Genomic DNA, 25,520 nt, shown 5'->3' with positions numbered 1-25,520 from the left:
TGGGTTTCCAACCTCCTTTCATCGGACTGACAAAGATTGCGCTGAAAAATTCATCGTGCGCTATTCTGTGAGACCTCCGTAGAGCATGATGTTCGGTTATTTTTTCCGATGGGATAGCTCCTGAATATTCCTGTCAATTATCATTAATTTGACTAAATTAGACACGCTCTTCACATTGGTGGGGTAAAAAAGTGACCTTTACTAGGCAAATTTCCGACTTAAGCTCGCAAAAATTTACATAATGAAACTTACGTTACACGACATGCACATGAGGAGGTGGCAAAAACCCAGTAAGAGCAAATGCCATTGGTCGCATGACTCTAGGTGGTGTAGTTTTGTTGTTATAATTCAATGACACGTTTTCTGGGACACCCTGTATATGTATATATTGGAACTTCAAGGATATATCGGAATTGGCAAACCAGGGATCGCTCAGCGAGCGATAGACACCTGGGAAAGTGACTGAGCACTCCTCAATGCCACAGTGCAAGCCAATGAATTGTAATGCAGGAAAAAAAGCCATTAAGAAAACAAATAAATGATACTAGACGTGTTTGAAATTCAAACTTACAGATTAATATGGCTTCTATGGCTGCACGCAGAGAAACAGATACTAATGGAACGATGCGGCAGCACCAGAGGACACGTGTTTCGCCGTGTTTGCGGCTCGGCGGCCCTGGGTAGCTGCGCATCGTTCCGAATTGCATTGAGGAGTGCTCAGTCACCCTCCCAGGTGTATATCGCTCGCTGACTGACCCCTGGTTTGCCAATTCGGAACGATGCGCAGCTACCCAGGGCCGACGAGCCGCAAACACGGCGAAACACGTGTCCTCTGGTGCTGCCGCATCGTTCCATTAGTATCTGTTTCTCTGCGTGCAGCCATAGAAGCAATATTAATCTGTAAGTTTGAATTTCAAACACGTTTAGTATCATTTATTTGTTTCTTTAATGGCTTTTTTTTTCCTGCATTATGTATATATATATATATATATATACTACTACTACCCAGCTACCCAGGGCCGACGAGCGGCAAACACGGCGAAACACGTGTCCTCTGGTGCTGCCGCATCGTTCCATGAGTATCTGTTTCTCTGCGTGCAGCCATAGAAGCCATATTAATCTGTAAGTTTGAATTCCAAACACGTCTAGTATCATTTATTTGTTTCTTTAATGGCTTTTTTTCCTGCATTACAATTCACTGGCTTGCACTGTGGCATTGAGGAGTGCTCAGTTACCCTCCCAGGTGTATATCGCTCGCTGAGTGACCCCTGGTTTGCCAATTCGGAACGATGCGCAGCTACCCAGGGCCGACGAGCCGCAAACACGGCGAAACACGTGTCCTCTGGTGCTGCCGCATCGTTCCATGAGTATCTATACATATATATATTATATATATAATTACGTAGCCGTCCGATCCAACTCCAACTTTTCAAGATATATATATATATATATATATATATATATCTTGAAAAGTTGGAGTTGGATCGGACGGCTACGTAATTATAGTTGAAATAAATGGGAGACAGAAGACGAAAGTAGGGGAAGTAACAAAAAAGGGGTTTATTAAAACTTAAAAATCATAAAAGTTAGGGAGGATGTCTACGTTACGGCGAAAGCTCCGCCTTCTTCGGGACGACAGAGCTAAATGTGGCCACGAGGCTGATAAGGGGCTTGAGAATGACGTGGTCGGTTGGGGGAAATTCCCGCCACCTGGCGGTTGTCAATTGGGGAAATTCCAGAGCGTTTTTGTGTCAGGTCCAGGAGTGGGGTCATCGTCCTTGTGGGTCAGTGGGGATTTTGATCTGGCTGAAACAAGAAAAGGCGACAGGGTCTTATCTAGGTTGTTAGACTTCTTATTGTTGACAGCATGCCAGGGTCCTCTTTAATGGCCGATCGGAATTTGTAAATTAGGTAAGATTCCCGTTGTTCCCGGGAGCGGTCGGAGGTAAAGTTCGACTGGAGAATAAAAACTGAGGCTTCGTTGATTGAATGTTCTGGTTGTTTGAAATGGCGTGAGACTGGAAGATTAGGTTTCTTGGTAACATCCGATCGGTGATTGTTGAATCTAATTCGGAAAGAAGTTTTTGTCTGACCCACGTATTGGGTCCGGCATGTGTTGCATTGGATTACATAGATAACGTTGCATGAGTTACAGTCTACGTCTGCGTTGATCTTGACGGTAAAGTTGGAATTCGTACTTCTGACCGTTTGTGCGGATCTGGCATCTCCTGCCATTACATGGATGACAGCCCGCCGGAGGGCTAGTGGGTTCGCCTACTTTAGAGCGGACCAAGCTATCTTGTAAGTTACGTGTACGTCTGTAAGCGACACGTGGTGGATTAGGAAATATGTTTTTCGAGCGTTCTGACTGGAGAAGGATACTGTGGTGGCGGCTAAGTATGTTGTTAATGTTTGGGATATTTCCGGCGAATGTTACAGTTAAGTTCACGGCATTACTTTCTGATTTGTTTTGTCTTTTCTCCAGTAAGCTTAGACGGTTTGCCTTGCGAGCTCTGTTGAGAGCATCTTGAACTAGATCGGGTGGATACTGACGACCGACAAAGGTTTGTTGCAGCTGTTCTAAATTTCTGTCCAGATCGTCGTCATTCGAGCAGATTCTCCTATACCGAAGGGCTTGACTATAGGGAATGGCCAGTTTCGTGTGGCGAGGATGACAACTATGGAATGACAAGTACTGCTGAGAGTCTGTGGGTTTACGGAACAGATCAGACGTTAAAACTCCATTGGTTAGCTTAATTTGAACATCAAGAAAGCTAACAATGACGGCAGAATAGGTGTGAGTGAAGTTAATAGAAGTATGGAACTCGCTGAAATCGCGTATAAGTTCCAATAGGCTGTCTTCCGAATGTGGCCAGATCATAAATATGTCATCAAGGTAGCGCTTGTATAAAGTGGGTTTGTCCTCACGCGTGCTCAAGAATGCTTCTTCTAGTGAACCCATGAATAGATTTGGATAGTTTGGTGCCATTTTAGTGCCCATAGCGGTGCCGTTGACTTGTAAACAGTGGCCATCGTTAAATTCAAAGTTGTTGTTCTTTAGGATCAGTTCTAGTAGAGTAGATACGACAGATGGATCACAAGAGGAATCAGAGTACTTTGAAAAAGCCGCCTCGGCTGCAGCTATGCCATCATCGTGGGGAATATTGGTATACAGGGAAGAAACATCTAACGTAACTAGGAGACTAGATGGGGGTGGCTGACATTGATTTAGTATTTGCAGGAAGTGATTGGTGTCCTTGATGTACGATGGTAGTCGCGGGGGTATGTCCTTAAGAAGATGATCTACGAAACTAGAGAGTTTTTCAGTGGCTGTCCCATTGCAGGAGACGATTGGACATCCGGGGTTCCCCGGTTTATGAATCTTTGGGAGCATGTAGAATCTACCTGGCTTTGAGTTACGGGGAAGAAGGTATTCATATACCGCCGAATCGATCTTCTTTGCGGCCTTTAATGCCTTTAGATGTTTTGTGATATCTGAAACAATCTGTTCCGTGGGATCAGTGTCTAAAGTTTTGTAAAACGTGGCACAAGCCAATTGTCGGAGTCCCTCATCGATATAGTCCTGCATATTCATTACGCCAATTGCACCACCTTTATCTGCCCTTTTGATTATTAGGTTTTTCGATTTTTTAAGATGCGACAGACTACTTTGCTCGGCTTGACTCAAATTTGGTTTGGTTTTGCGGGAAGAGGGATTATATGAAGTAATTATATCTTTTTGAACTGCTTTTATATATATATCAACAGCTTTTTCGCGATTGGGCTCTGGCGTAAATTCACACGGTGGCTTGAAAGGTTTGGGTGTTGTATCAGGCTTATCATGAAAATACTCTTTCAGACGCATACGTCGGGCAAAATTATCTAAATCGAGATGGAGTTGGTATTCGTCTACCTTGTTATTATTTGGGCAGAATGAAAGCCCACGGCTAAGAAGTGATAGTTCAGAATCGCTGAGGGGGTGGAACGACAAATTAACAACATTTTGAGGTGACGTATTGGTTGTGTTGTCATGAGCGTTAGGATTTTGATTGTCACAGTGTTCGGTTTCACCTTGGGAATCTAACGAGGGAGTAATTATGTTACTACTACCTGCGAGATTCGCGTTATATTTAGACATAAGGTCAGGATCTATCTGGTCCCTTGTCATTTTTTTACGTTTGGTGTTATTCACAGTTTCTTCCAAGATCCTAGTGAACTGTACCAATTCTGACTCATGCGCGTCCGTAAGGGTCACAGTATCGCGGATAGTTTTAGCTTGCTGAGATATTTCTGCAGTTGGCTATTAGAACTTCCAGTAATGCAGTAGAGGCGTTGCTAAGGGTTTCATTCCATTTCTTTTGAAGGGTGTGGTTCAGAGGGAAGGTTGGCTGGAGCTAAATCGCGAGTCCTTTAGGAATTTTGTTATGATCGCTATAGACTTGCAGTGCGGTACGGTGGGAATTGTAGCGTATATATTTGTCGTTTAATTGTCGGATTTTGAAAAATGCTTTTGTACTCGGGCATGGCTCAGTTGGATTAGAAAAGGTACGCTCACCGGCGGTTAGTCAGTCCTGTTTACGTGGGATCCACGACAATTGCTCACCGGACAATTGCTCACCGGACAGTTGCTCACCGGACAATTGCTTACTGGACAATTGCTCACCACAGAACCGCTGAAGCCGGACAATTGCTCACCGCCTCTTTCACCGCACCTATATGTAATTTTATTTCGCGGTTTTATGTGATGTGGTTTTATTTATCGTTTATGGTGCTCATAGACTTGACTTTTTATTTGTTAGCTGAACTTGGATGTACCTCGAAATAAAGTGATAGAAATCCCCATTTCAAAACAAACTACTGTAAATAAATGTTATCTGGCACAGTTGCGCGCGGGAAACTGCCAACAGCGAACTTAGACTAACCTGGACATAACGGTGCAAACACTGAACTTGGACAAACCTAATAATAAACTAACCACCGTACTGTTCAGTCGTCTCCGCCCTACTAAACCTAACGGGCGCTAAAATGTGGCTTTCGTTCGCTAAACCGACTTGGACAGATATAGAAAATTCGTTAATTTTAGTGGTTAAATAATGATGTGATTTTAAATCTTCCCCGTCTCGTGTCTTGGAAGATCCTGGTGACGCAGGCATGAGCGTACCGAGAGGGGGATAAGGTCACTTTCTAAAATTGCGCACTCTTTATTCGTAGGTCATGATTATTTTCTCAGAGTCATCATAATATGAACCTGTGAACACCCGCACAGTCCGCAGCGTCCGTCTCCAGGGAAGGAGGTGACGTGGTTGCACGCTTTGCCCCCTGGAAGCACCTTGCTGCCCCCCCCCCCTCCCTTGGGAAATAATCATCTAGGAACGCCCCATGCACGCAGGTCTTAACAACGATGCTTCAGGTGTGCCTTCAAGTGGACGACCTCTCGCCTCACCCTCTTCACTGGTGGATTCCTAGATCTATTTGAAGTAACTTACACAGATAAAAAAGAAGTTCAGCTAACATAAAAAAGTCAAGCGCCAGAAACGCGAAATAAAATCACAATATGAGTGTGGTGAAAGAGGCGGTGAGCAATTGTCCGGCCTCAGCAGTTTTTGGTGAGCAATTGTCCGGTGAGCAGTTGTCCGGTGAGCAGTTGTCCGGTGAGCAATTGTCCGGTGAGCAATTGTCCGCGCCCCGTTTACGTGCCCTCGATGTCCATTCGGAGTGTCTTCGTCGCAGCATGGCTGCCTCTTGTGGGGTGGGCCACACTGGATCCGGGATGACCGGGGCGTCAGCTCTGCGTGGTGGAAGTTGTCGAAGCAGGTGTGGGATCAGGTCCTGGAGGTGGCGGCTCATGGTGGCGGCTCATACAACACCCAAACCTTTCAAGCCACCGTGTGAATTTACGCCAGAGCCCAATCGCGAAAAAGCTGTTGATATATATATAAAAGCAGTTCAAAGATATAATTACTTCATATGATCCCTCTTCCCGCAAAACCAAACCAAATTTTAGTCAAGCCGTGCAAAGTAGTCTGTCGCATCTTAAAAAATCGAAAAACCTAATAATCAAAAGGGCAGATAAAGGTGGTGCAATTGTCGTAATGAATATGCAGGATTATATCGATGAGGGACTGCGACAATTGGCTTGTGCCACGTTTTACAAAACTTTAGACACTGATCCCACGGAACAGATTGTTTCAGATATCACAAAACATCTAAAGGCATTAAAGGCCGCAAAGAAGATCGATTCGGCGGTATATGAATACCTTCTTCCCCGTAACTCAAAGCCAGGTAGATTCTACATGCTCCCAAAGATTCATAAACCGGGGAACCCCGGACGTCCAATCGTCTCCTGCAATGGGACAGCCACTGAAAAACTCTCTAGTTTCGTAGATCATCTTCTTAAGGACATACCCCCGCGACTACCATCGTACATCAAGGACACCAATCACTTCCTGCAAATACTAAATCAATGTCAGCCACCCCCATCTAGTCTCCTAGTTACGTTAGATGTTTCTTCCCTGTATACCAATATTCCCCACGATGATGGCATAGCTGCAGCCGAGGCGGCTTTTTCAAAGTACTCTGATTCCTCTTGTGATCCATCTGTCGTATCTACTCTACTAGAACTGATCCTAAAGAACAACAACTTTGAATTTAACGATGGCCACTATTTACAAGTCAACGGCACCGCTATGGGCACTAAAATGGCACCAAACTATCCAAATCTATTCATGGGTTCACTAGAAGAAGCATTCTTGAGCACGCGTGAGAACAAACCCACTTTATACAAGCGCTACCTTGATGACATATTTATGATCTGGCCACATTCGGAAGACAGCCTATTGGAACTTATACGCGATTTCAGCGAGTTCCATACTTCTATTAACTTCACTCACACCTATTCTGCCGTCATTGTTAGCTTTCTTGATGTTCAAATTAAGCTAACCAATGGAGTTTTAACGTCTGATCTGTTCCGTAAACCCACAGACTCTCAGCAGTACTTGTCATTCCATAGTTGCCATCCTCGCCACACGAAACTGGCCATTCCCTATAGTCAAGCCCTTCGGTATAGGAGAATCTGCTCGAATGACGACGATCTGGACAGAAATTTAGAACAGCTGCAACAAACCTTTGTCGGTCGTCAGTATCCACCCGATCTAGTTCAAGATGCTCTCAACAGAGCTCGCAAGGCAAACCGTCTAAGCTTACTGGAGAAAAGACAAAACAAATCAGAAAGTAATGCCGTGAACTTAACTGTATATTCGCCGGAAATATCCCAAACATTAACAACATACTTAGCCGCCACCAAAGTATCCTTCTCCAGTCAGAACGCACGAAAAACATATTTCCTAATCCACCACGTGTCGCTTACAGACGTACACGTAACTTACAAGATAGCTTGGTCCGCTCTAAAGTAGGCGAACCCACTAGCCCTCCGGCGGGCTGTCATCCATGTAATGGCAGGAGATGCCAGATTTGCAAGTTAATGCAGACCGCACAAACGGTCAGAAGTACGAATTCCAACTTTACCGTCAAGATCAACGCAGACGTAGACTGTAACTCATGCAACGTTACCTATGTAATCCAATGCAACACATGCCGGGCCCAATACGTGGGTCAGACAAAAACTTCTTTCCGAATTAGATTCAACAGTCACCGATCGGATGTTACCAAGAAACCTAATCTTCCAGTCTCACGCCATTTCAAACAACCAGAACGTTCAGTCAACGAAGCCTCAGTTTTTATTCTCCAGTCGAACTTTACCTCCGACCGCTCCCGGGAACAACGGGAATCTTACCTAATTTACAAATTCCGATCGGCCATTAACGAGGACCCTGGCATGCTGTCAACAATAAGAAGTCTAACAACCTAGATAAGACCCTGTCGCCTTTTCTCGTTTCAGCCAGATCAAAATCCCCACTGACCAGAGTTGTACGCAACGCGTTACTAGTAATTGCGTTACTAGTAATCAACTACTTTTTTTCAGTAATTTTAACGTAATCAATTAATTTTGTGAGCAAGTAATTTTCCAAGTAATCTGATTACAATTTCCGGTAATCAATTAATGAGTAATCGATTACTTTTTTAACCTTCTGTCAACAATGGCAACCCTTTTCGGCAAGCCAATCTGTTCTTCTGTTCCACCACGAGTTTGACTTTACCAATGACGCAGAGGTCACTGTGACGCCCGTCTTTAGTCCACACGTGTTCCATGCACGCCACAGTAATATGATAATCCCTTATACCTAGGGTTGCCACCTTTCGTAGTGAAAAATACCGGCTGAGGGAGAGGAGGTGGAATAGAGGGAAAGGCTCGCGGAAAGGGAAGTGGGTGAGGGGTGGAAGAGCACGCACAGAAAACAGAGAGATAGCTCAAGATAATACGAGGAAACATATGTTCCTGTGTGTAATAATAATAATAATAATGAATAACTAAGGAAAGAACTGATGACTGCGGAGTTGGGGCTATGCTCCAGATTTATTCAAGCTGTAGTGGAATGTTGAAGGGAAAACCCCGCAAAAGCCTATATGAAAGGTCTTGAGTCACAAACACCGGCAAAAGGCTGCCGGTATCACCTTCCTACCAGCAACCGGCAGAGCGAGCAAATAACCGGCCGTGCCGGTATAATACCGGCCTGGTGGCAACCCTACTTATACCGCGACCTACTGTAGCAACAGTAAAATAGGTGACTGTATTGATTAATTGTGCCGGCTGAACAAAGTAGTAACAAAACGAAGCGGATGTTTCGACGCGGATGTTTCGATGTTGTTTTAAATGTGTACATAAATCTGTAATAAACCCGTGTATGCGTTTTGTATGTTGCTTTCAAATGTATTTGTGAATTTCACTTATCAGGTATGTTGGTGTCTCATATTAGAATTTGCAACAAGATCTGCATGGTTACATTCAATGCAGGCTTGTTGGCTTTGCTATGGTCCACAATTTAAAAGTAATGGGAAAAGTAACGCGTTACATTTTTTGTCGGTAACGTATTACATTTTCGATGAAGTAATTTGTAACGGTAAAGAATTACTTTTCGCGCAGTAGTAACTGTAACTGTAATCAATTACTTTTTTCGAGTAACGTATACAACTCTGCCACTGACCCACAAGGACGATGACCCCACTCCCGGACCTGACACAAAAACGCTCTGGAATTTCCCCAATTGACAACCACCAGGTGGCGGGAATTTCCCCCAACCGACCACGTCATTCTCAAGCCCCTTATCAGCCTCGTGGCCACATTTAGCTCTTTTGTACCAAAGAAGGCGGAGCTTCCGCCGTAACGTAGACATCCTCCCTAACTTTTGTGATTTTTAATAAACCCCTTTTTTGTTACTTCCCCGACTTTCGTCTTCTGTCTCCCATTTATTTCAACTATATATACAGGGTGTCCCAGAAAACGTGTCATTGAATTATAATAAAAAACTACACCACCTAGAGTCATGCGGTCAACGGTATTTGTTCTTACTGGGTTTTTGCCACCACCTCATGTGAATGTCGTGTAACGTATGTTTAATTATGTAATTTTTTGCGAGCTTAAGTCGGATATTTGCCTAGTAAAGGTCACTTTTTTACCCCACCAATGTGAAGAGCGTGTCTAATTTACTCAAATTAATGATAATTGACAGGGATATTCAGGAGCTATCCCATCGGAAAAAATAGCCGAACATCATGCTCTACGGAGGTCGCACAGAATAGCGCACGATGAATTTTTCAGCGCAATCTGTGTCAGTCCGACGAAAGGAGGTTGGAAACCCAGCCCACCACGGCATCGCCGAAAGAGGTAACGCAGGCATGGCTTATCACGTCCGACTTTCGCTGGGATAATGCTTTCCCTCTCCCAATTTTAGGAGCTGTTACTTTTTCTACTATCACTCTGTGGGCTGGCTTCGGAACCTTCTTTCGTCGGACTGCGAGCGATTGCGCTCAGAAAGACATCGCGCGTTATGGTCCGGTGCTCCGAAAAGCATGATATTCGGCTATTTTTTCCGATGGGATAGCTCGTGAATATCACTGTCAATTATCATGAATTGGAGTGAATTCGGCACGCTCTTCATATTGGTGGGGTAAAAAAGTGACCTTCCCTTGGCAAATTCCTGAGTTTACTTCGCAAATATTTGCATAATTAAACTTGGGGTACATGACATTAACTTTACAAGGTGGCAAAAACCTAATAAGAACAAATGCCGTTGACCGCATGATTCTAGGTGGCGCAGTTTTTTTATAATAATTCAATGACACGTTTTCTGGGACACCCTGTATATATATATATATATATATATATATATACAGGGTGTCCACGCTAAGTGTGAACAGATTTTTTAAAAATATATCAATCACTTTTTCCGAGATGAAATCAATTGCAATGTAGCATATGCTGAAGGGCACTCCCTAGGGGGGCATTAACAGACTCCTAAGGCAATGTCTTAATTAACTTTCAATAATTAACTTTTTAATTATTTACTTTATTATACACTTTACACTTATCATTACTTATACTTATTATTATTACTTAACTATACACTTTACACTTGCTGCGAAAGAAAAAGCAACGCCTTTTTCGTCAGGCTCGCATTCTGGGTAATCCCGTCCTGTGGAACAGCTACAGGTTGGTCGCTCAGAAATACAGACGTTTCTTACGTAATGCAAGGGAAAAGTTCTACAATATTGAACTCCCCAAGATTATGTCAAATAACCCTAGAAAGTTCTGGAAAATCATAAACCCACGTTCTAATTCACAACTCCAATTGGTTGACTCTGAGGGACACCCAGTGCCAGAAGGCGACTCTGCGGATGTATTTAACAACTTCTTCTCTTCCGTCTTCACGCGTGACTGCACTAGAACTGCGCCCACAGAACTCTCTACGCCCCCATATCCCACCATGGAGAGTATATCCGTCAGCCCGCATGGTATCGCTAAACTCATAGACTCTCTTAAGAATACCTCATCATGCGGTCTTGATAGTATAAATATCAAAGTCTTGAAACAGGCCAGCGACATATCCTCACTCTTCCTGTCATTTATCTTTCAGCAATCGTTAGAGACAGGTGACATTCCTCGTGACTGGAAGACAGGCAAAATCATTCCCATCTTTAAGACAGGCGACCCACACACTCCATCGAATTACAGACCAGTTTCACTAACAAGCGTCCCGTCGAAACTCATAGAGCATGTCGTCTACAAACACGCGATCCAGTTCTTGGAAAACAACCAGTTCTTCTTCCACAATCAGCACGGATTCCGAAAGGGTTTTTCCTGCGAAACCCAACTTGCATCGTTCACGCATCACATCAGCCTCGCTTTAGATAACAACACTGAATGCGATGCTATCTTTCTCGACCTATCAAAAGCCTTTGATAGGATATCACACTCATTGCTGTTTAAAAAATTATCAGCGCTCCACTTCCACCCACTTATACTTCAATGGATTAAGAACTTCTTAACAGTTCGCTCACAGACGGTATACGCTAACAACCACTACTCTTCATGTACGCATGTCACCTCTGGTGCAGGGTACGGTATTAGCACCTTTGTTGTTTCTAATATATATTAATGATCTCCCACAGTCAGTTTCATCGCACATTCGCCTATTTGCAGATGACTGCGTCGTCTATCGCACAGTCCATTCCACAGCTGACCATATAGCCTTACAGAGAGACTTGGATAAAATAGGCGAATGGTGCGAAACCTGGCAGATGTCGCTTAACCCCACAAAATGTAAACATGTGATGTTTTCACGAAAACAACGATCATGTCCCACTACATATATCATAAGTGGATCACCTGTAGAAACCGTTACTAACTACAAATACCTTGGAGTGCATTTCTCATCTGATCTAACATGGAACACACACATCTCGAACATTCTTTCTAATGCAAGTCGTAGTCTTGGGTATCTCCGGCGACACATTACTCACGCACCTCCACACCTCAAACGGCTGGCATATCTCACGTTTGTCCGCCCGAAGATCGAATATGCCAGTGCCATATGGGATCCCCATCAAACGTATCTTTCGAATAATATCGAAGCCTTGCAGAATCGGGCTGCCCGGTTCCTTTTCAAACAATATTCACCTTACACCAGCGTAACCTCACTCAAGGTCAGAGCTGAGCTCACCGACCTTAAAACACGTCGCATGATTCAACGGCTGTCATCATTTCACAAGTTCTATCACTCTCCCGCGCTCCGCAGTAGTTACATCCGCTCCCCTCCTTACCTTTCCTGCCGCGTTGACCATCAACATAAGGTACTACTAATACTAACTCGGTCACGTACAACATCATTCGAGGCATCCTTCTTTCAACGAACATCATCAGATTGGAATAGACTCCCACGGCATATTGCAGAACTCACTGATCATATCCAATTTACCAACGCATTAATCGCCGAGTTCACTTGACCATTGTCGCTCCACGTACACGCACATCATTGCTCTCTAACGTAGATATATTCTTTGCTTTTCACCTTGTTATGATCTTTTTCTGTCTGCTGTCTTTTTTTTGTGTGTGTTCTTTTTTCTTGTTTTTTAGTCTATGTTCATTGTTTGATGCACAGTGCCAGTGTGTTGCTCACTCCCTCATGTAATGGCCTAAAGGCCCCTTGATGAACCAATAAATAATAATAATAAATAATAATTATAAAAGCTACAAAGTTGCTCCAATGAGAACATCTCATCTCTTCGGTCACCAGATACCAAAGCAGTTTTCAGAACAAAAATCCGTTCGATAGATCTCCGCAAAAAATTCGTGAAGGAACGCCATTTTTTTATTTATTTTATTCATTGCGCATCTCTAGAGACGCGTCTTTCCTTCGCCCCCAATACGAGAGGATGAAAGAGCATACTATCGCCTCTTACGTCCTGGAAAAAGATTAAAAGAAAACAGAAAATGCAGCCCAAGATAAGGGCAGTCGCGATAGAGTCACCCGATAGATTTGTGTTTTTGTTTTGTTTCCGCAAGTTAAAGCTAATCTTCGACGCATAAGGCGGCACTGTGCTCTTTCACTCTCTCACACTGGGGGTAAAGGAAACTTAGGAAAGCATCTCTGAAGATGCGCAATAAACCATGAAAGAACTGATGTTCTGAGGCTGGAACAACATAGAAGGGACAAATACATACAAGGCCTCAATTGAGGCCTTGTATGTATTTGTCATCAATTGCCGCCTGCGTCGTTCCCGTCGTATGGATGTGTGTATGAGTGGGCAAAAATGTGAGAGTGAAAGGCGGTTCAGTGAGAGAGAGTGGCTGGTTTGTCCCTTCAGATGACGCACCCTGGAAGTCGCTGAGAAGGCGTGTTAGCTTAGCTCAATTGGTAGAGCCCTGGACCGGCAATCCAGAAGATGTGGGTTCGAGTCCTTCAGCTGGCTAACCTTTTCAGTGACTTTCATCTCTCAGCAATAAACCAAATAAAGAAAAAAAATGGCGTTCCTTCACGATTTTTTTGCGGACGATCTACCGAATGGATTTTTGTTCTGAAAACGGTTTTGGTATCTGGTGACCGAAGAGATCAGATGTTCTCATTGGAGCAACTTCGTAGCTTTTACAATTAAAAAGTTAATTATTGAAAGTTAATTAAGACATTGCCTTAGGAGTCTGTTAATGCCCCCCTAGGGAGTGCCCTTCAGCATATGCTATATTGCAATTGATTTCATCTCGGAAAAAGTGATTGATATATTTTTAAAAAATCTGTTCACACTTAGCGTGGACACCCTGTATATGTAAGCAAAAGGGAAGGGGACACAGCGAGCGAGAAATTAACGATGAAAGATGGAAGTCACTGAAAAGGTTAGCCAGCTGTATAGGACTCGAACCCACATCTTCTGGATTTGCAATCCAGAAGATGTGGGTTCGAGTCCTACAGCTGGCTAATCTTTTCAGTGACTTCCATCTTTCATCGTTAATTTCTTAGGCAATTTGAGGCTTTGTATGTATTTGTCCTTCTGTGTTGTTCCAGCCTCAGAACATCAGTTCTCTCATATTCAACATTTGCCCCTTGCGTCGATCCCGTAGTATGATTGTGTGTATAAGTGAGAAAAATGTAAGAGTGAAAGGGGAGGGATGAGTGAGAGAGTGGTTGGTTTGTCCCTTCCGTTGACGCACCCTTGGAAGTCACTGGGGAGGTGTGTTAGCTTAGCTCAAATGGTAGAGCCCTGGACCGGCAATCCAGAAGACGTGGGTTCGAGTCCTACAGCTGGCTAACCTTTTCAGTGACTTCCATCTTTCATCATACATTTCCTCATTCTCCGCATTCCTCATTCAAATAACGTTGAAGTAACCATGCGAAGAAACAATACAACAGTGAAGCTGGCTTCAGTATACTACAATATGTCACATGTAACAATATATAGTATACCTCAGTGTTTCCCAAACCGTGTGTCATGACCCCCATTGATGCCGCGTTAGCCCAAGCAGAGCCCAAGAGAAAGCAGATGAAGTGTGTGCAATATGCGACAAAACCAACGAAACTATCTAACAAGCTAACTTCCAATTATTAACACACATGCACAGACGGAGACAGGCATCAGCTGTTACACACACAGCCATCCCGAAAGCTATGCCCATCTTCGTTGATGCATCCACGAATCCACAGGAAGACTGCCGAAGCTCTCCCACTCGTATTAAGTACCTGTACATTGAACTGCAAACAATTTGGTGCACACTCCACAAAACGAGAAGAGGTGATTGCTGATTTCATGGGCGCGGCCATGCGAGCCGAGAAGGACAGTTCAACGTACAACAGAGAGACAATTTTAGCTGAGTTCGAAGGTGGCGCTAGTTCGGTGCAACAATTTCCAGAGTGAACCGACCTCGATCAGCTCAGACAGCGCTACACTTTTTCATTCTTTTTCTTTTTAGTATGATTTAATTTCCAATTTTAATTCCAATTCCAGCTCAACCGCTCAGCGCGCTGACACTAGTGCAACTTAGAGTCAATAAATAGCTGGAATAAAAACAGCGGTTCAATTTCACAGCGTGTAGCAAAGGAACGGAGAACTCTCGCTTCCCTAAGGAGAAGAGTACTTGAAGTATGTTCGTGTTTTATGATTCCTTTTTCCTCTCTCTACGTTCCAGAAACATACGGTTTCTGAGCCCAGACAATATAGTTGCGAGAGCAGTTGGCATACAGAAGTATATACAGATCCCGTACCGTGAAGACCACCACCCCAAAGGTGGTTGCCACGGTTTCGGTTTTGGCCCATTTGCATGTCAAAATTCAGGGATGGATATTTTAATACACTGCGTGTTTCAAAATTTTTAAACGTGTATGCTCCCATATCGGTATCTGGCTTTTGTTCAAGAGGTCCTAATTAAAGAGTTAATTAATGAATTTAATTAATTAGTCTTCCTTATTAGTCATTAGTCTTTCTTCTTAAAGATATGCGTCTGATCGTAGAACTCAACTGTGAAAATGACGTGCTCTCGTGGCTTTTTTTATAAAAAATTTGTCCCCCCAAGCTGAAACACACACACACAAAATAAACAGGAACGTGCCACAAAGGCATACTTCGTGGTCGTAGCCCTTTGTAATACAGAATTTTTTAAATAAAACAACTAGGACTACCTGTACATTAGTTTCATATTTGCGCGTATGATAGTGGATGAAAACCTTATCTGCAAGGTATTTTGACATTCTAATTTCCATAATTCACAAAGATGTAATTTTTTTTTATTAAGCCGTTTTTCTTTCTTTCGAGAAACAGAAGGAGCAGAATTGCTGGCAATCTTCTTCATGTTCATTATGAGATGAATCCTTCATATCTGCATGCTTCCAATTGTTATCCACAGAGGTAACATTGTTTGTAGTGCACCGTTTCAGGTTTTCCATTACGGAGATACCTCGCTCGCACTATTCTACTTCCCTTGTTATCCGTAGAGGCGTCGGAAGTCCTTCACGGCAAGGGGAGCGAGCCCTAACCTAACCTAACCCAACCCAACCTAACCTAATCTAACCTAACCTGGAGGAGAGCACTGCAGGACATGGGGTTAGAGATTGAGAAGTGCGGCATATACAAAAATAGGATCCACTAGCAATGACTCATCCAAGTGATCTGATGACGGTGGACATTGTAATGCAGATGGGGAAGGCCATCCCGCGTTCTTGGTTACCTTGAGGCGAAAAAACTCATACAAGAGCAGCAGAAACTGAAATGCTTGTTGATGGTTTCACTAATGGCGGTAAGACAAATTTATAGAAGTGAGCGAGCGATGGCGTGTTTCCTCATTTTTAAAAAAATTCATATTATCGTCAAAAGTACATTGATTTATTCGGCAAATGGTGTTTAGTGCTGCACTATACTCTCTGTCGATTATTCTAGCTATGGTTGTGGCGAAAACAGCCAGATAAGCTTCACGAGTCATCAAACGTACCAGCGAACTCCTCGCTGCAGGATAAGAGCTTCAACTGAAAGCTTCCCTGCATTCACCAAAAACAAGGCAGTGCGCTTTGCTGGACACCAAATCTGCATCTTTCTTGTACAATATAAGCAAGGCAGCTCCATGGCATGTCACTGCTCTCCGCGTAATAGGTATGCACATACAGTATCACGTAGATATAGTACCCATTCGGGTGAATTTCGTTTTTTACTCGTCTTCTACGTACTACTTTTTAAACCGGTGTTCATTTTCATTCTGCGGTAAAAGAGCTTAAATGAAATCTGTCTCGGATGAGACTTGCGGACGAAAGATGGGGTAGCGGAGCCCTCAGAGCGAGGGGGGTAGAGCCACCGTGAAAACTCCAGGAGAGGTGGACTGTCGCCCCTGCCCCCAAATTCCGTAGCCCCTGATTACCCCAATTTTCGACGATATTGAAACTAAACGGGAGCAGCTTTCCAAGCCAGGGTTCCGGAACGAACCGACAACAGTAAAAAACGATAAAGAAAAAAAAGAGAAGAAGTGAGATAGGAAGCAGCAAAAAAGGTATATTCGCTGGAACCGCAACGAGACGAAATGCCGGCCATCGGCATTTAGCAGCCTTTCTGAACCCTGATGTGGATTACAGGCCCAAACAATGACAAATGAGCAAGCAAGCATCCTCGCTGCTCACTTTTTGGCGTTTTACGTCGTTTGAAGTGCAAATTGTTACGCCCAACACTAGCGCCACATTCGCGTTCAAATTGCTCCTCTGCTGAAATGTCCTTCTCGGCTCGCATGGCCGCGCCCATGTAATCAGCAATCAGCTGTTCTCTTCTTCTGGAGTGCACACCAAACTGTTTACAGTTCAAGGTACAGGTACTTAATGCGAGTGAGAAACTCTCGGCAGTCTTCCTGTGGATTCGTGGGTGCATCAACGAAGATGGGCATAGCTTTCGGGATGGCTGTGTGTGCGACAGCTGATATCTTTCTTCGTCTGTGCATGTGTGCGTGTGTGTGCACTGACACATATACAATAATATAAATGGCCATAAATTCCTTCATGAATTGCACGCGTGTTAGCACACCAAGCGTCTGAAAAATAGCTGACGAAATCGGTAGAAGAAACATATGCTTTATTAGAGCTTGCAGTGATTATCCTTTTTATGCAGCACATCCGCAACACCATACGAACCATACGGCTCCGTCGTTACTCCATTTTCTCAGATAGCCTCGTTCCCAATAGTAGCCGAACGGCCGAACCGCTGAAGCGTTTTCCTTGTATTCATACGCGTAGTTATTTACGCCTATAACTTGATTAAATTAATGAATAATTGAGAGATGCATGCTTACAGAGGCAGAGACTTTTCATTTTCCCAGGGGGGGGGGGGGGGCAAGGGCGCACCGCGAAATAAGTACTGTGGCGGTGGGGGGTATGTTAATTAAGAAAAAAAAAAGAAAGGTAAGCCAGATGGATGTCGGTGTGTTATTCCAAAAAAAAGAGTGAAATGTGGTAGACAAAAAAGGCAAAGAAAAAAGAAAGCAAAAGAAAACAAAATGAGGCATTACGCCTTTGAAAACTGACTGCAAAAGGAACAAAATGCATTGAATCCTCGGTGTTTGACCCGAAATGCGCGGAATATTATGAATATGGTCAATGAAATGGAGCAGCGGGAGTTGAACCCGCTCCCAACGAATATGCGTTCCGAAGATTCTACTGTTACACCTCACTGGCAGCTGCAGATACCTTTTCGACTGCTTCGTTTCATTGATCTGATTGCTTTGGGCGAAATTCAGGCTGTGTGTTGTGTCTTTCTTTCTTGTCTTACTTTCTACTGTGATAATGAGTATGGTGGGTGGATACATATTTTACAAATTGCAAGATGCATTTTTGGGGTTGGTGCCTCTTCGCTCTTTTGACCCGGGCGCGCCGAGACCCAAAGGTTGGTGTCAGTCTCTTAGCGGGACTTCCCGGGGGAGGCGGCGCCCCCCCCCCCTAGTTCATGTTCCGGGGGGGCAAGCCCCCCCCCCCCCGCAGTCGGCGCCTATGCATGCTTAATACGACACAGAATTGCATAAAGACTCGTTATTCTGGAGTGTGACCCTTTTAAACACCGATTTTCTCACGTGAAACCATGCTTGACACTGCACTGCATAGACCTAATGTGATTTATTTTGACAGCGTGAATTTCAGAGGGATGGATTTTGAAGGGTGGATTTCCTAGAGTGGATTTCAAAAGTTTTATTATTAAGAGTGGGTAACAGGGTACACCCCCCATATTGTTACCCATTCGCGAGGAGAACCTATCATGCCGCCACCACGCGGCGTTTAGCGGAAACCGTCAACAGTATGGATCGGCGCGGGCAATTCGCATTGCATGCTTTACGTTCGGTGCGTTTCCTCTGCTTTGTGGCCTTTACCACCAACATAAGAATAGAAAATGAACACTCTGTGACATGTACGACACGATCAGTGTACATACGGGCTGCAATATTGTCGGCAGCAGGAAAAACGCGTGCTTCTGGCGTTACGAAATTGTAACATACATCTAGTAGCGTTTGTTTGTTATGGTTTGCTAGGAACTTTGCGTGCGTGAATGATGGTGACCATGGCTATTCCTCCTCTCAATGCATTCCTCGAAGCCTTTATAGTGCAGTAATTCTGTACATGAAATCTGAACGAATAATCAAAAGAACGCTCCGAGCCCAGTGAACGTTTCACGCTGTCGGAATTTCAACGCTTGTTGTCACTTTGTTGTTTACTTTCAGTGCTCCTTTCATTGCTCACTGTAATGGAGCACGTTCGGAACAGCAGGCGCTTCTGGCGACAGATCATGCTATCGATTGTAGTGCTCTGCGTATGTTATCCAGACGTCCGGGTTCCTCAGTGCCCCTCATTTAGTTAGCCGCCACTTGACTAGTGCTGGTGAAATATGCTGTGCACCTGTCCTGAATTATTCTTATCCCAAACAGGGCAGACTGATTACGATGTGTAACTGAACGCGAGGTGACATCACACGGCATTGTACACTTATATTTCCAAGACAAGCGGAGACAGGAATGTTTTGTTTTTTTATCCTTGTTGTTCCCAAAAGACAAAGACAAAAACAAAATCTCGCTTGGAACGAAATGAGGCGGTGTCTCCCTTCAAACGCAAACAGATGATTTTCTTTTCACAACTTCGCGATTTTAGTGTTTCGCTGTGCAGCACTTTTGGTCAACCTTCACACCTTATCAGCGTTCTAAGTAGCGCATTTCATCACATCTGCAATATGTGAGGCACTGACAGCGGTCTGTCATCCAAAAACACTGCGATACCCTCGTAAAAAAGCCTGCGGCTGCTTCGCCGGTTCGCGCCATATGCCGCATCCCCACTAATGGGATGGATGAATGGATACCGTGGCTTTTCCCTTTGAAGCGGGCGGTAGCTTGCGCCACCTAGCCTAGAATTGACACATTACTGAGATGAAATTGCTTCGGATGATCAGAATTAGTTCACACTGCCGGTGTTTGCATTGGAGACAACTACATTATTCCTATGCCACAAATCATTTAGTCGGTCCTCTGTACTTGAGGTTAACTTCGCCCCTATCGTTTCGGAAACCTAGTGCTTCCCATAAGGTCACATCGCCTGCGTCGGCTGAATACCTTTATAAATTGGAATGCCAGTATGACATGCTCTGCAGTCTCCTCTTCTTGCTCCGCCACCTACAGTTCGATCTCGAGGCGAATGGGCATTTCTTCTCGCGAATAGCCAGCGCGGTGCGAGCGCCTACATTACACGTTAAGAGCACGTGACTCGAGACAGAAGAGCACCTCGAAGCCCCACAAAAATCCTCCCGCGAGGGGCGCAGCGAACGACAGTGCATCCGCGCCATCCATGTAAAGACTCCAAAGAATCAGTCCGCTAGGCACACCAGTGATTCTAGTTCACCATGCAAATGGCTTCCGGTACAATGCAAAATTCTGTGCATCGGTGGCGTTTTTTTCTCCTCCTTGGATCATGGTCTTCTCTAGGAGACATATCAGCGACAAAGCATATCATTTTCGCGAAAATAATGATCGCGGAGCCAATGTTGAAGCTGTTTTGCAGACAGCCCCAATATTTTGTATATTCACAGAATAAAATTAAAGCAGTTTATGGAATTTGTATTGTCACGAAATCCTCGCTTCGCCGTTCCAAGCTGCACCTCGCACCTGGTAAACAGCAACATGAAAAGTCCTCATGTTTGATTGACCGGTTAAACCTCTTGTTTAGGCTCCTCCCCATAGCTAGACTCCATTTTAGTATACGGCTCTGCTCTGACCTTAATTGTTTGTAAACAGACCGAGGTCGTCTGGTTGCCAGGGGAAAGTTTGAGGTGTTGAGAGGTTCAGCCCCCTCCCCGCAATCGTACCTTTGGTAGTTCTTCTGATAGAAGGAAACGAAGGGGGTAATCCTCCTCCCCATACGAAATCCCCAAAGAACCCCGCCCGAAATAGTTTTCTGGCTACGTCATTGTGTACAGGGCAACCTGAATAATTTTTATTTTCAGCCACTTGGACTACAACAACTGGTGTGAGGGGCTTCGTTCGTTTCAGCGTCAACAGTACTGTGATCACTGTTCGCAGTTTGATTTTGTAGCAGTGTCATTTTAAGTATCAAATGTAAGTGATGACGACGATGCCAACACGCAAGCAGTCTCCTCTATCGGAGCCCCTTTACGTTACTTAGCCGTGACATCACATCTTTCGCAGGAGACAGCCAGAATGCCCCAAATAATCGAGGGATGCTCTTCACACTTAAACACATAATGCGACTGAATTACTTACTCAATGAGCCACAATGCGGAATATCAGCTTGTGGGAGGAGCAGAACCATGACGTACTAGATTATTAACGACCACGTCGTGCGTGCCTCTTCCCAGCGCCGCATTTTTCGAAGCTATCGGTGGCGCTTGCCATCGTCCCAGTTATTGCTTCCTCAACTTCTACAATACTTTGTACTTCAGCTTATCTTAGTATTTCTGTACAAGCGGTAGACGTTCCACAGATGTTTCATTCTGAGGTTGATTATCATCATCATTCTACGCGTTTTCATAGGAGCTATCGCTGTCGTCTGCTACGGTAGTCGTACCAGTGTTGCCACACCAGTCGGAGGAAAAGTATGGAGATCACTTGTTAAAAAGTATGGAGATTTCCGTAAAAATCTGTAGATTGCAGTAAAACATACAATTTGCTTAATTAACACCGTTTTTAGGCCACGATTTAGTGCGTTTCGTCGTCTGACATTTTGTATTTCGCTCTTCGAATCGAAACAAGGGAAATATGTGATTGCAAAAGTTATTGGGGAGCTGCGCAGGATGGATTGACTCTCCCGGGTTCAAATCCTGGTGCCGGCTGTACTGTTTGGGAAGAACCCAGCAACAAGCCGTCAGGCAAGTCACTCGGAATTAGCACACCACCACCACCTGATTGTCGGTGCTATGTTCGCTGCCAATGCGTCGGCGACTGCGTGAGATCTATTTGCTTCCAGTGGAGGCATCAAGAATAAGAAATGATCAAGTATCATCATCAGACAAATCAATACATAAGCGATCTAACCATGATGATTAGTAACTACATCGTGTTATTAAGTGCAAACAGCCTCAGAGCCACGAGTGATACAAAATAGCAAAGATTATACACTGACAGTCATATACCGACACACCACGAAGCAATGAAATTAAAAATTCATTGTTTTTTGTTTTTTCACCCCAGAGTGGAACATGGTGAATCGGGCTTCTCGTCACAACTTTTTTAACGATTGTCCTAAGATATGACAACATAGCATAAACGCAGGCTGGCTGGTGCATGAAATCCATGAAACGAGCCTGGGCATGGCAACGATATCTTCGTGTATGTTCGTGTATTTCATTCCAGATTTGTTTTCATCAAGGAGTCAAAAATCTGTAGATTTCAAAAATAATCTGCAGATCTGTAGATGTTTCCGGAAATCTGTAGATTTCCATACAAATCTGTAGATGTGGCAACACTGAGTCGTACATACGCTTCTGCGCGTTCAGAATTCAAATTTCCATCGTCCAATCGTGGCGTGCCGATGAGTAGCGCCCCTGGCGGATCGTGCGGACAGGCTCCTCATAGGGGTTGCCGATTGTTACATGGTCGTTATAATCTAGTAGGTCGTGAGCAGAACATACGGTGGGTGCGTTCATTTATTCTACCCGGGTAACCCCCGGGTTACGCACCACGTGACCTGTGGGTAGACTGTGGGTAGACGCTTCGTCAGTTTTACATTGCGTTGTTTGCGTTTTATTCCGAACAGCTGAAACAGACATTCCAGAGGCGAAAAAGCACTTGATGGGAGCCAGTTGGTTACAAGCATTCCAGAGCATTTTGCTCACAAGCCTAACGAAACTTTCCCTTTTTGCTGGCTAGGGCAACAAACCTTGGCAACAACACCAGAACAGATAAAAATAAATCCTGTCAGCAACACTGGTACGCACAGGGTAATTCGTAATATATGCAGAGAGATCACAGGTGTTCATAACTCAAGCAGGACGAGTATCCTGATGACCACACAGTAATTATGAAGGGTCAATTAAGGTCCATTTCTCACCAAATGTGCACGTTGTTATTAGCCGTTCGCATCTTTACAATGAGTGGCCATAATTGGTCCGCTGCGAGAAAATGACATTTTTAGTACACAGCTGATTCCTGTTGCTACTCACGCCGACATCATGGCCGGTCTCGCCGTGGTGAAAGCTTTTTCGCAGGACCCGCAACAGGGGATATCCTCGCTTCCTTGAGTTCCTGTTTAACCAAGACGGTCTAACTGCGTGTTACGATAAACGCATGAAGACGCACACTGCTGTCGCACATGCGCAGAGGAGCAGGAACGGAAGGAAGAACCAGTGTTGCCGAAGCAGCTAGCAGAAAACTCGCTAGAGAGGCCTCAAAAACTCGCCAGACGTCAGTAGGAGAACATGAGAAAAACCGGTCAGACTTTGGGACTCAGGTTCAGTGGCGACAAATCAGGAATCATGAGGTACAACACGAGAGAAGAGACACCGCTGTTTGTGCAGGACACGGAGGTACAAACTGTTTCGAAATACAAATACCTGAGGGTGTGGCTATCGGACGAAAAGAATTACCTAAAAGACCACGAAGAAGAGCTACACAAGAAAATAAGGAGGAACTCGTCGATCACGAAAAGCAAAGCCTTGTGGGTGCACAATAAATACGAAGTAACCAGAGGGGTGTGGAAGTCTGTAATGGTACCAGGTATCACGTTTGCAAACGCGGTACTGAGCATAAATGCCGGCATCATACAGTTGGAGTGTGTGGAGGCGGGGTAGTTGGTGTACATTCATCGTGATTAAGCAGCACAAAGACGCGGACGAAGAAGGAAGAGCAGTCGTCCTGTCTTCCTTCTTCGTCCGCGTCTTTGTGCTGCTTAATCACGATGAATCATACAGTTTATGGAATCTAGGCAGCGAGGGGTGGGGAGATTGGCACTTGGGGCGCACGGGATGACACCCAATGAGGGGGTGTTGGGAGACATGGGATGGGCGACTTTCGAGGGACGGGAAGCAAAAAGCAAACTTCGGTACGAGAACAGGGTTCGGAAACTGGGAGATAAAAGATGGGCCAGGAGGGTTTCGTCTTACATATATATACTTAAAGAACGTGGACACGCGGTGGAGGAAGTGCACAAGGAAGCTCGCGTCTGAATACCTTACGAAATCCAGGGACGAAAAGAAAATCATTAAAAATCAAGTTAAGGAATCTGAGACAGAAGTCTGGCGTTCACATATGGAGGGGAAGAGGGCGCTGGGATTGTACAGAGAGTGAAAGAAAGACATCGCCAAGGAGAGCTTTTTTTGATAATTCACAGGGGAGCGCGCTGCTGTTCGAGGCCAGAACCGGTATGATGAGGACTAAAACGCATCATGCAAAATTTCAACCCGACATCAGCACGCGATGCGACTTCTGTCAAGGAGAAGAGACCTCCGCGCACGTCATCCTAGAATGCAAGGGACTTCATCCGGGACCGAGGGAGGACACAGAGATGTGGAGAGCACTGGGCTTTGGGAATGAGGAGGGTGAGGTGGATTCCGAGGCAGTCGGAATAACGAAGGACAGGTTGAACTACTGGTGGAAGAGGAAGCTTATCAACGGTAGTCAGTGCTAAAATTGGGGTCACAAACGATTAGGCTTAGTCTTTTTTACACTTTCGTTTAACACTTATTTAGTAGTAGTAGGAGTAGTAGTATATATCCTATCCCTTTCGTGTCAGGGTGGGCTTTGGCACTTCGCCTTCACAGGAGTCGTGTCGTTGCCTCTGGGACAAAAAAAAATAAACGGAAAAACTCGAAAGATATGATTTTGTCCTCGTTCTTTTCTCTTCTTGTTTTCACATTTTCACTGCTTGCGCGCCTTGCGCCTTCTCCATTCCAGTAGGCGGGGCTTCGTGGATTCCACTTCCGCCATTTCCGCCCTGCTTCTGGCTCTGCGTCGTGCGTCATGGCGTGGTCCTGATGGGTGCTTTCCCGAGTATTGTTGGTATTGTGCTGGAGTTCGCTGTCAGTGTTGCTCTTGGGGTCGCCTTTGGCCTCTGTCGTGAGGTAGAGGGCATCGGCGATGTTGCAGTTCCTTTTGCCTCCGGGCAAGCTCTCACATAGTAGGACGACGTGGGTGATGTCCTCAGCAGGCGACCCGCATATTTTGCACGTTGTGTCCGTTTCCCCGAACAGGTCAAATTTCCTCCTTTGAGTCATCTGCGAGCCTATGCGGGCCTGGAAGAGTAAAGCACTCGCTTGGTCTCCTCTGTAGCAGTTTGCTATGCGGGGCTTCTTTTTAAATGTCCTGTACGTCTCGAGACTTGGTCGCTTTTCCATGTTTTTTCTCCATTTCTCCAAAGTTGTTTTGTCCACCTCTGTCTTGACTGTTTTTTCCCATTCTTTTACTGTTTTCGAGTGGTGTCTGTCTGTTCATTTGCTGTATGTTAAGTCTAGGATTGACATCTTTCGGATCCAACTTGTTTTGAACTTCTTGTATCTGAGGTACCTGTGTAGCCTTCCAGCATAGTTTTGTTGGGGCAAGAACCTGGGTCTCCCCAGATACTGCAACTTGGATCTGGCCTCTCTCTGGGTGAGGGTTGACCAGCCCATTTCTCCAGTTATAGCTGCGT

The 25,520-nt window shown here is 44.7% G+C and overlaps 1 protein-coding gene across 5 annotated transcripts in view; it reads right to left on the bottom strand.

Annotated features, from left to right (window-relative positions):
• Nucleotides 1-23,205, bottom strand: part of LOC135394237 (serpin B3-like) — a 55,568-nt gene extending 32,363 nt beyond the window's left edge. Inside the window, exons 1-2 of one of the 5 annotated variants that reach the window (XM_064624876.1) lie at nt 23,059-23,205; nt 22,947-23,007 (exon numbers count right to left, since the gene is read on the bottom strand). In XM_064624876.1, coding sequence (XP_064480946.1) covers nt 22,947-22,978 — 32 coding nt within the window. In that variant the 5' untranslated portion in view covers nt 22,979-23,007; nt 23,059-23,205. Of the gene's footprint in view, nt 1-20,745; nt 20,838-21,160; nt 21,267-22,946; nt 23,008-23,058 lie in introns of those variants that run through there. The other 4 variants (XM_064624875.1, XM_064624877.1, XM_064624878.1 and 1 more) reach the window with 4 other exon arrangements.
• Between the last annotated feature and the right edge of the window lie 2,315 nt (nt 23,206-25,520).

This window comes from Ornithodoros turicata, chromosome 5 (assembly GCF_037126465.1).
Source record: "Ornithodoros turicata isolate Travis chromosome 5, ASM3712646v1, whole genome shotgun sequence".
Classification (NCBI taxonomy): domain Eukaryota; kingdom Metazoa; phylum Arthropoda; class Arachnida; order Ixodida; family Argasidae; genus Ornithodoros; species Ornithodoros turicata.
This window is presented reverse-complemented; position numbering and strand designations above follow the sequence as displayed.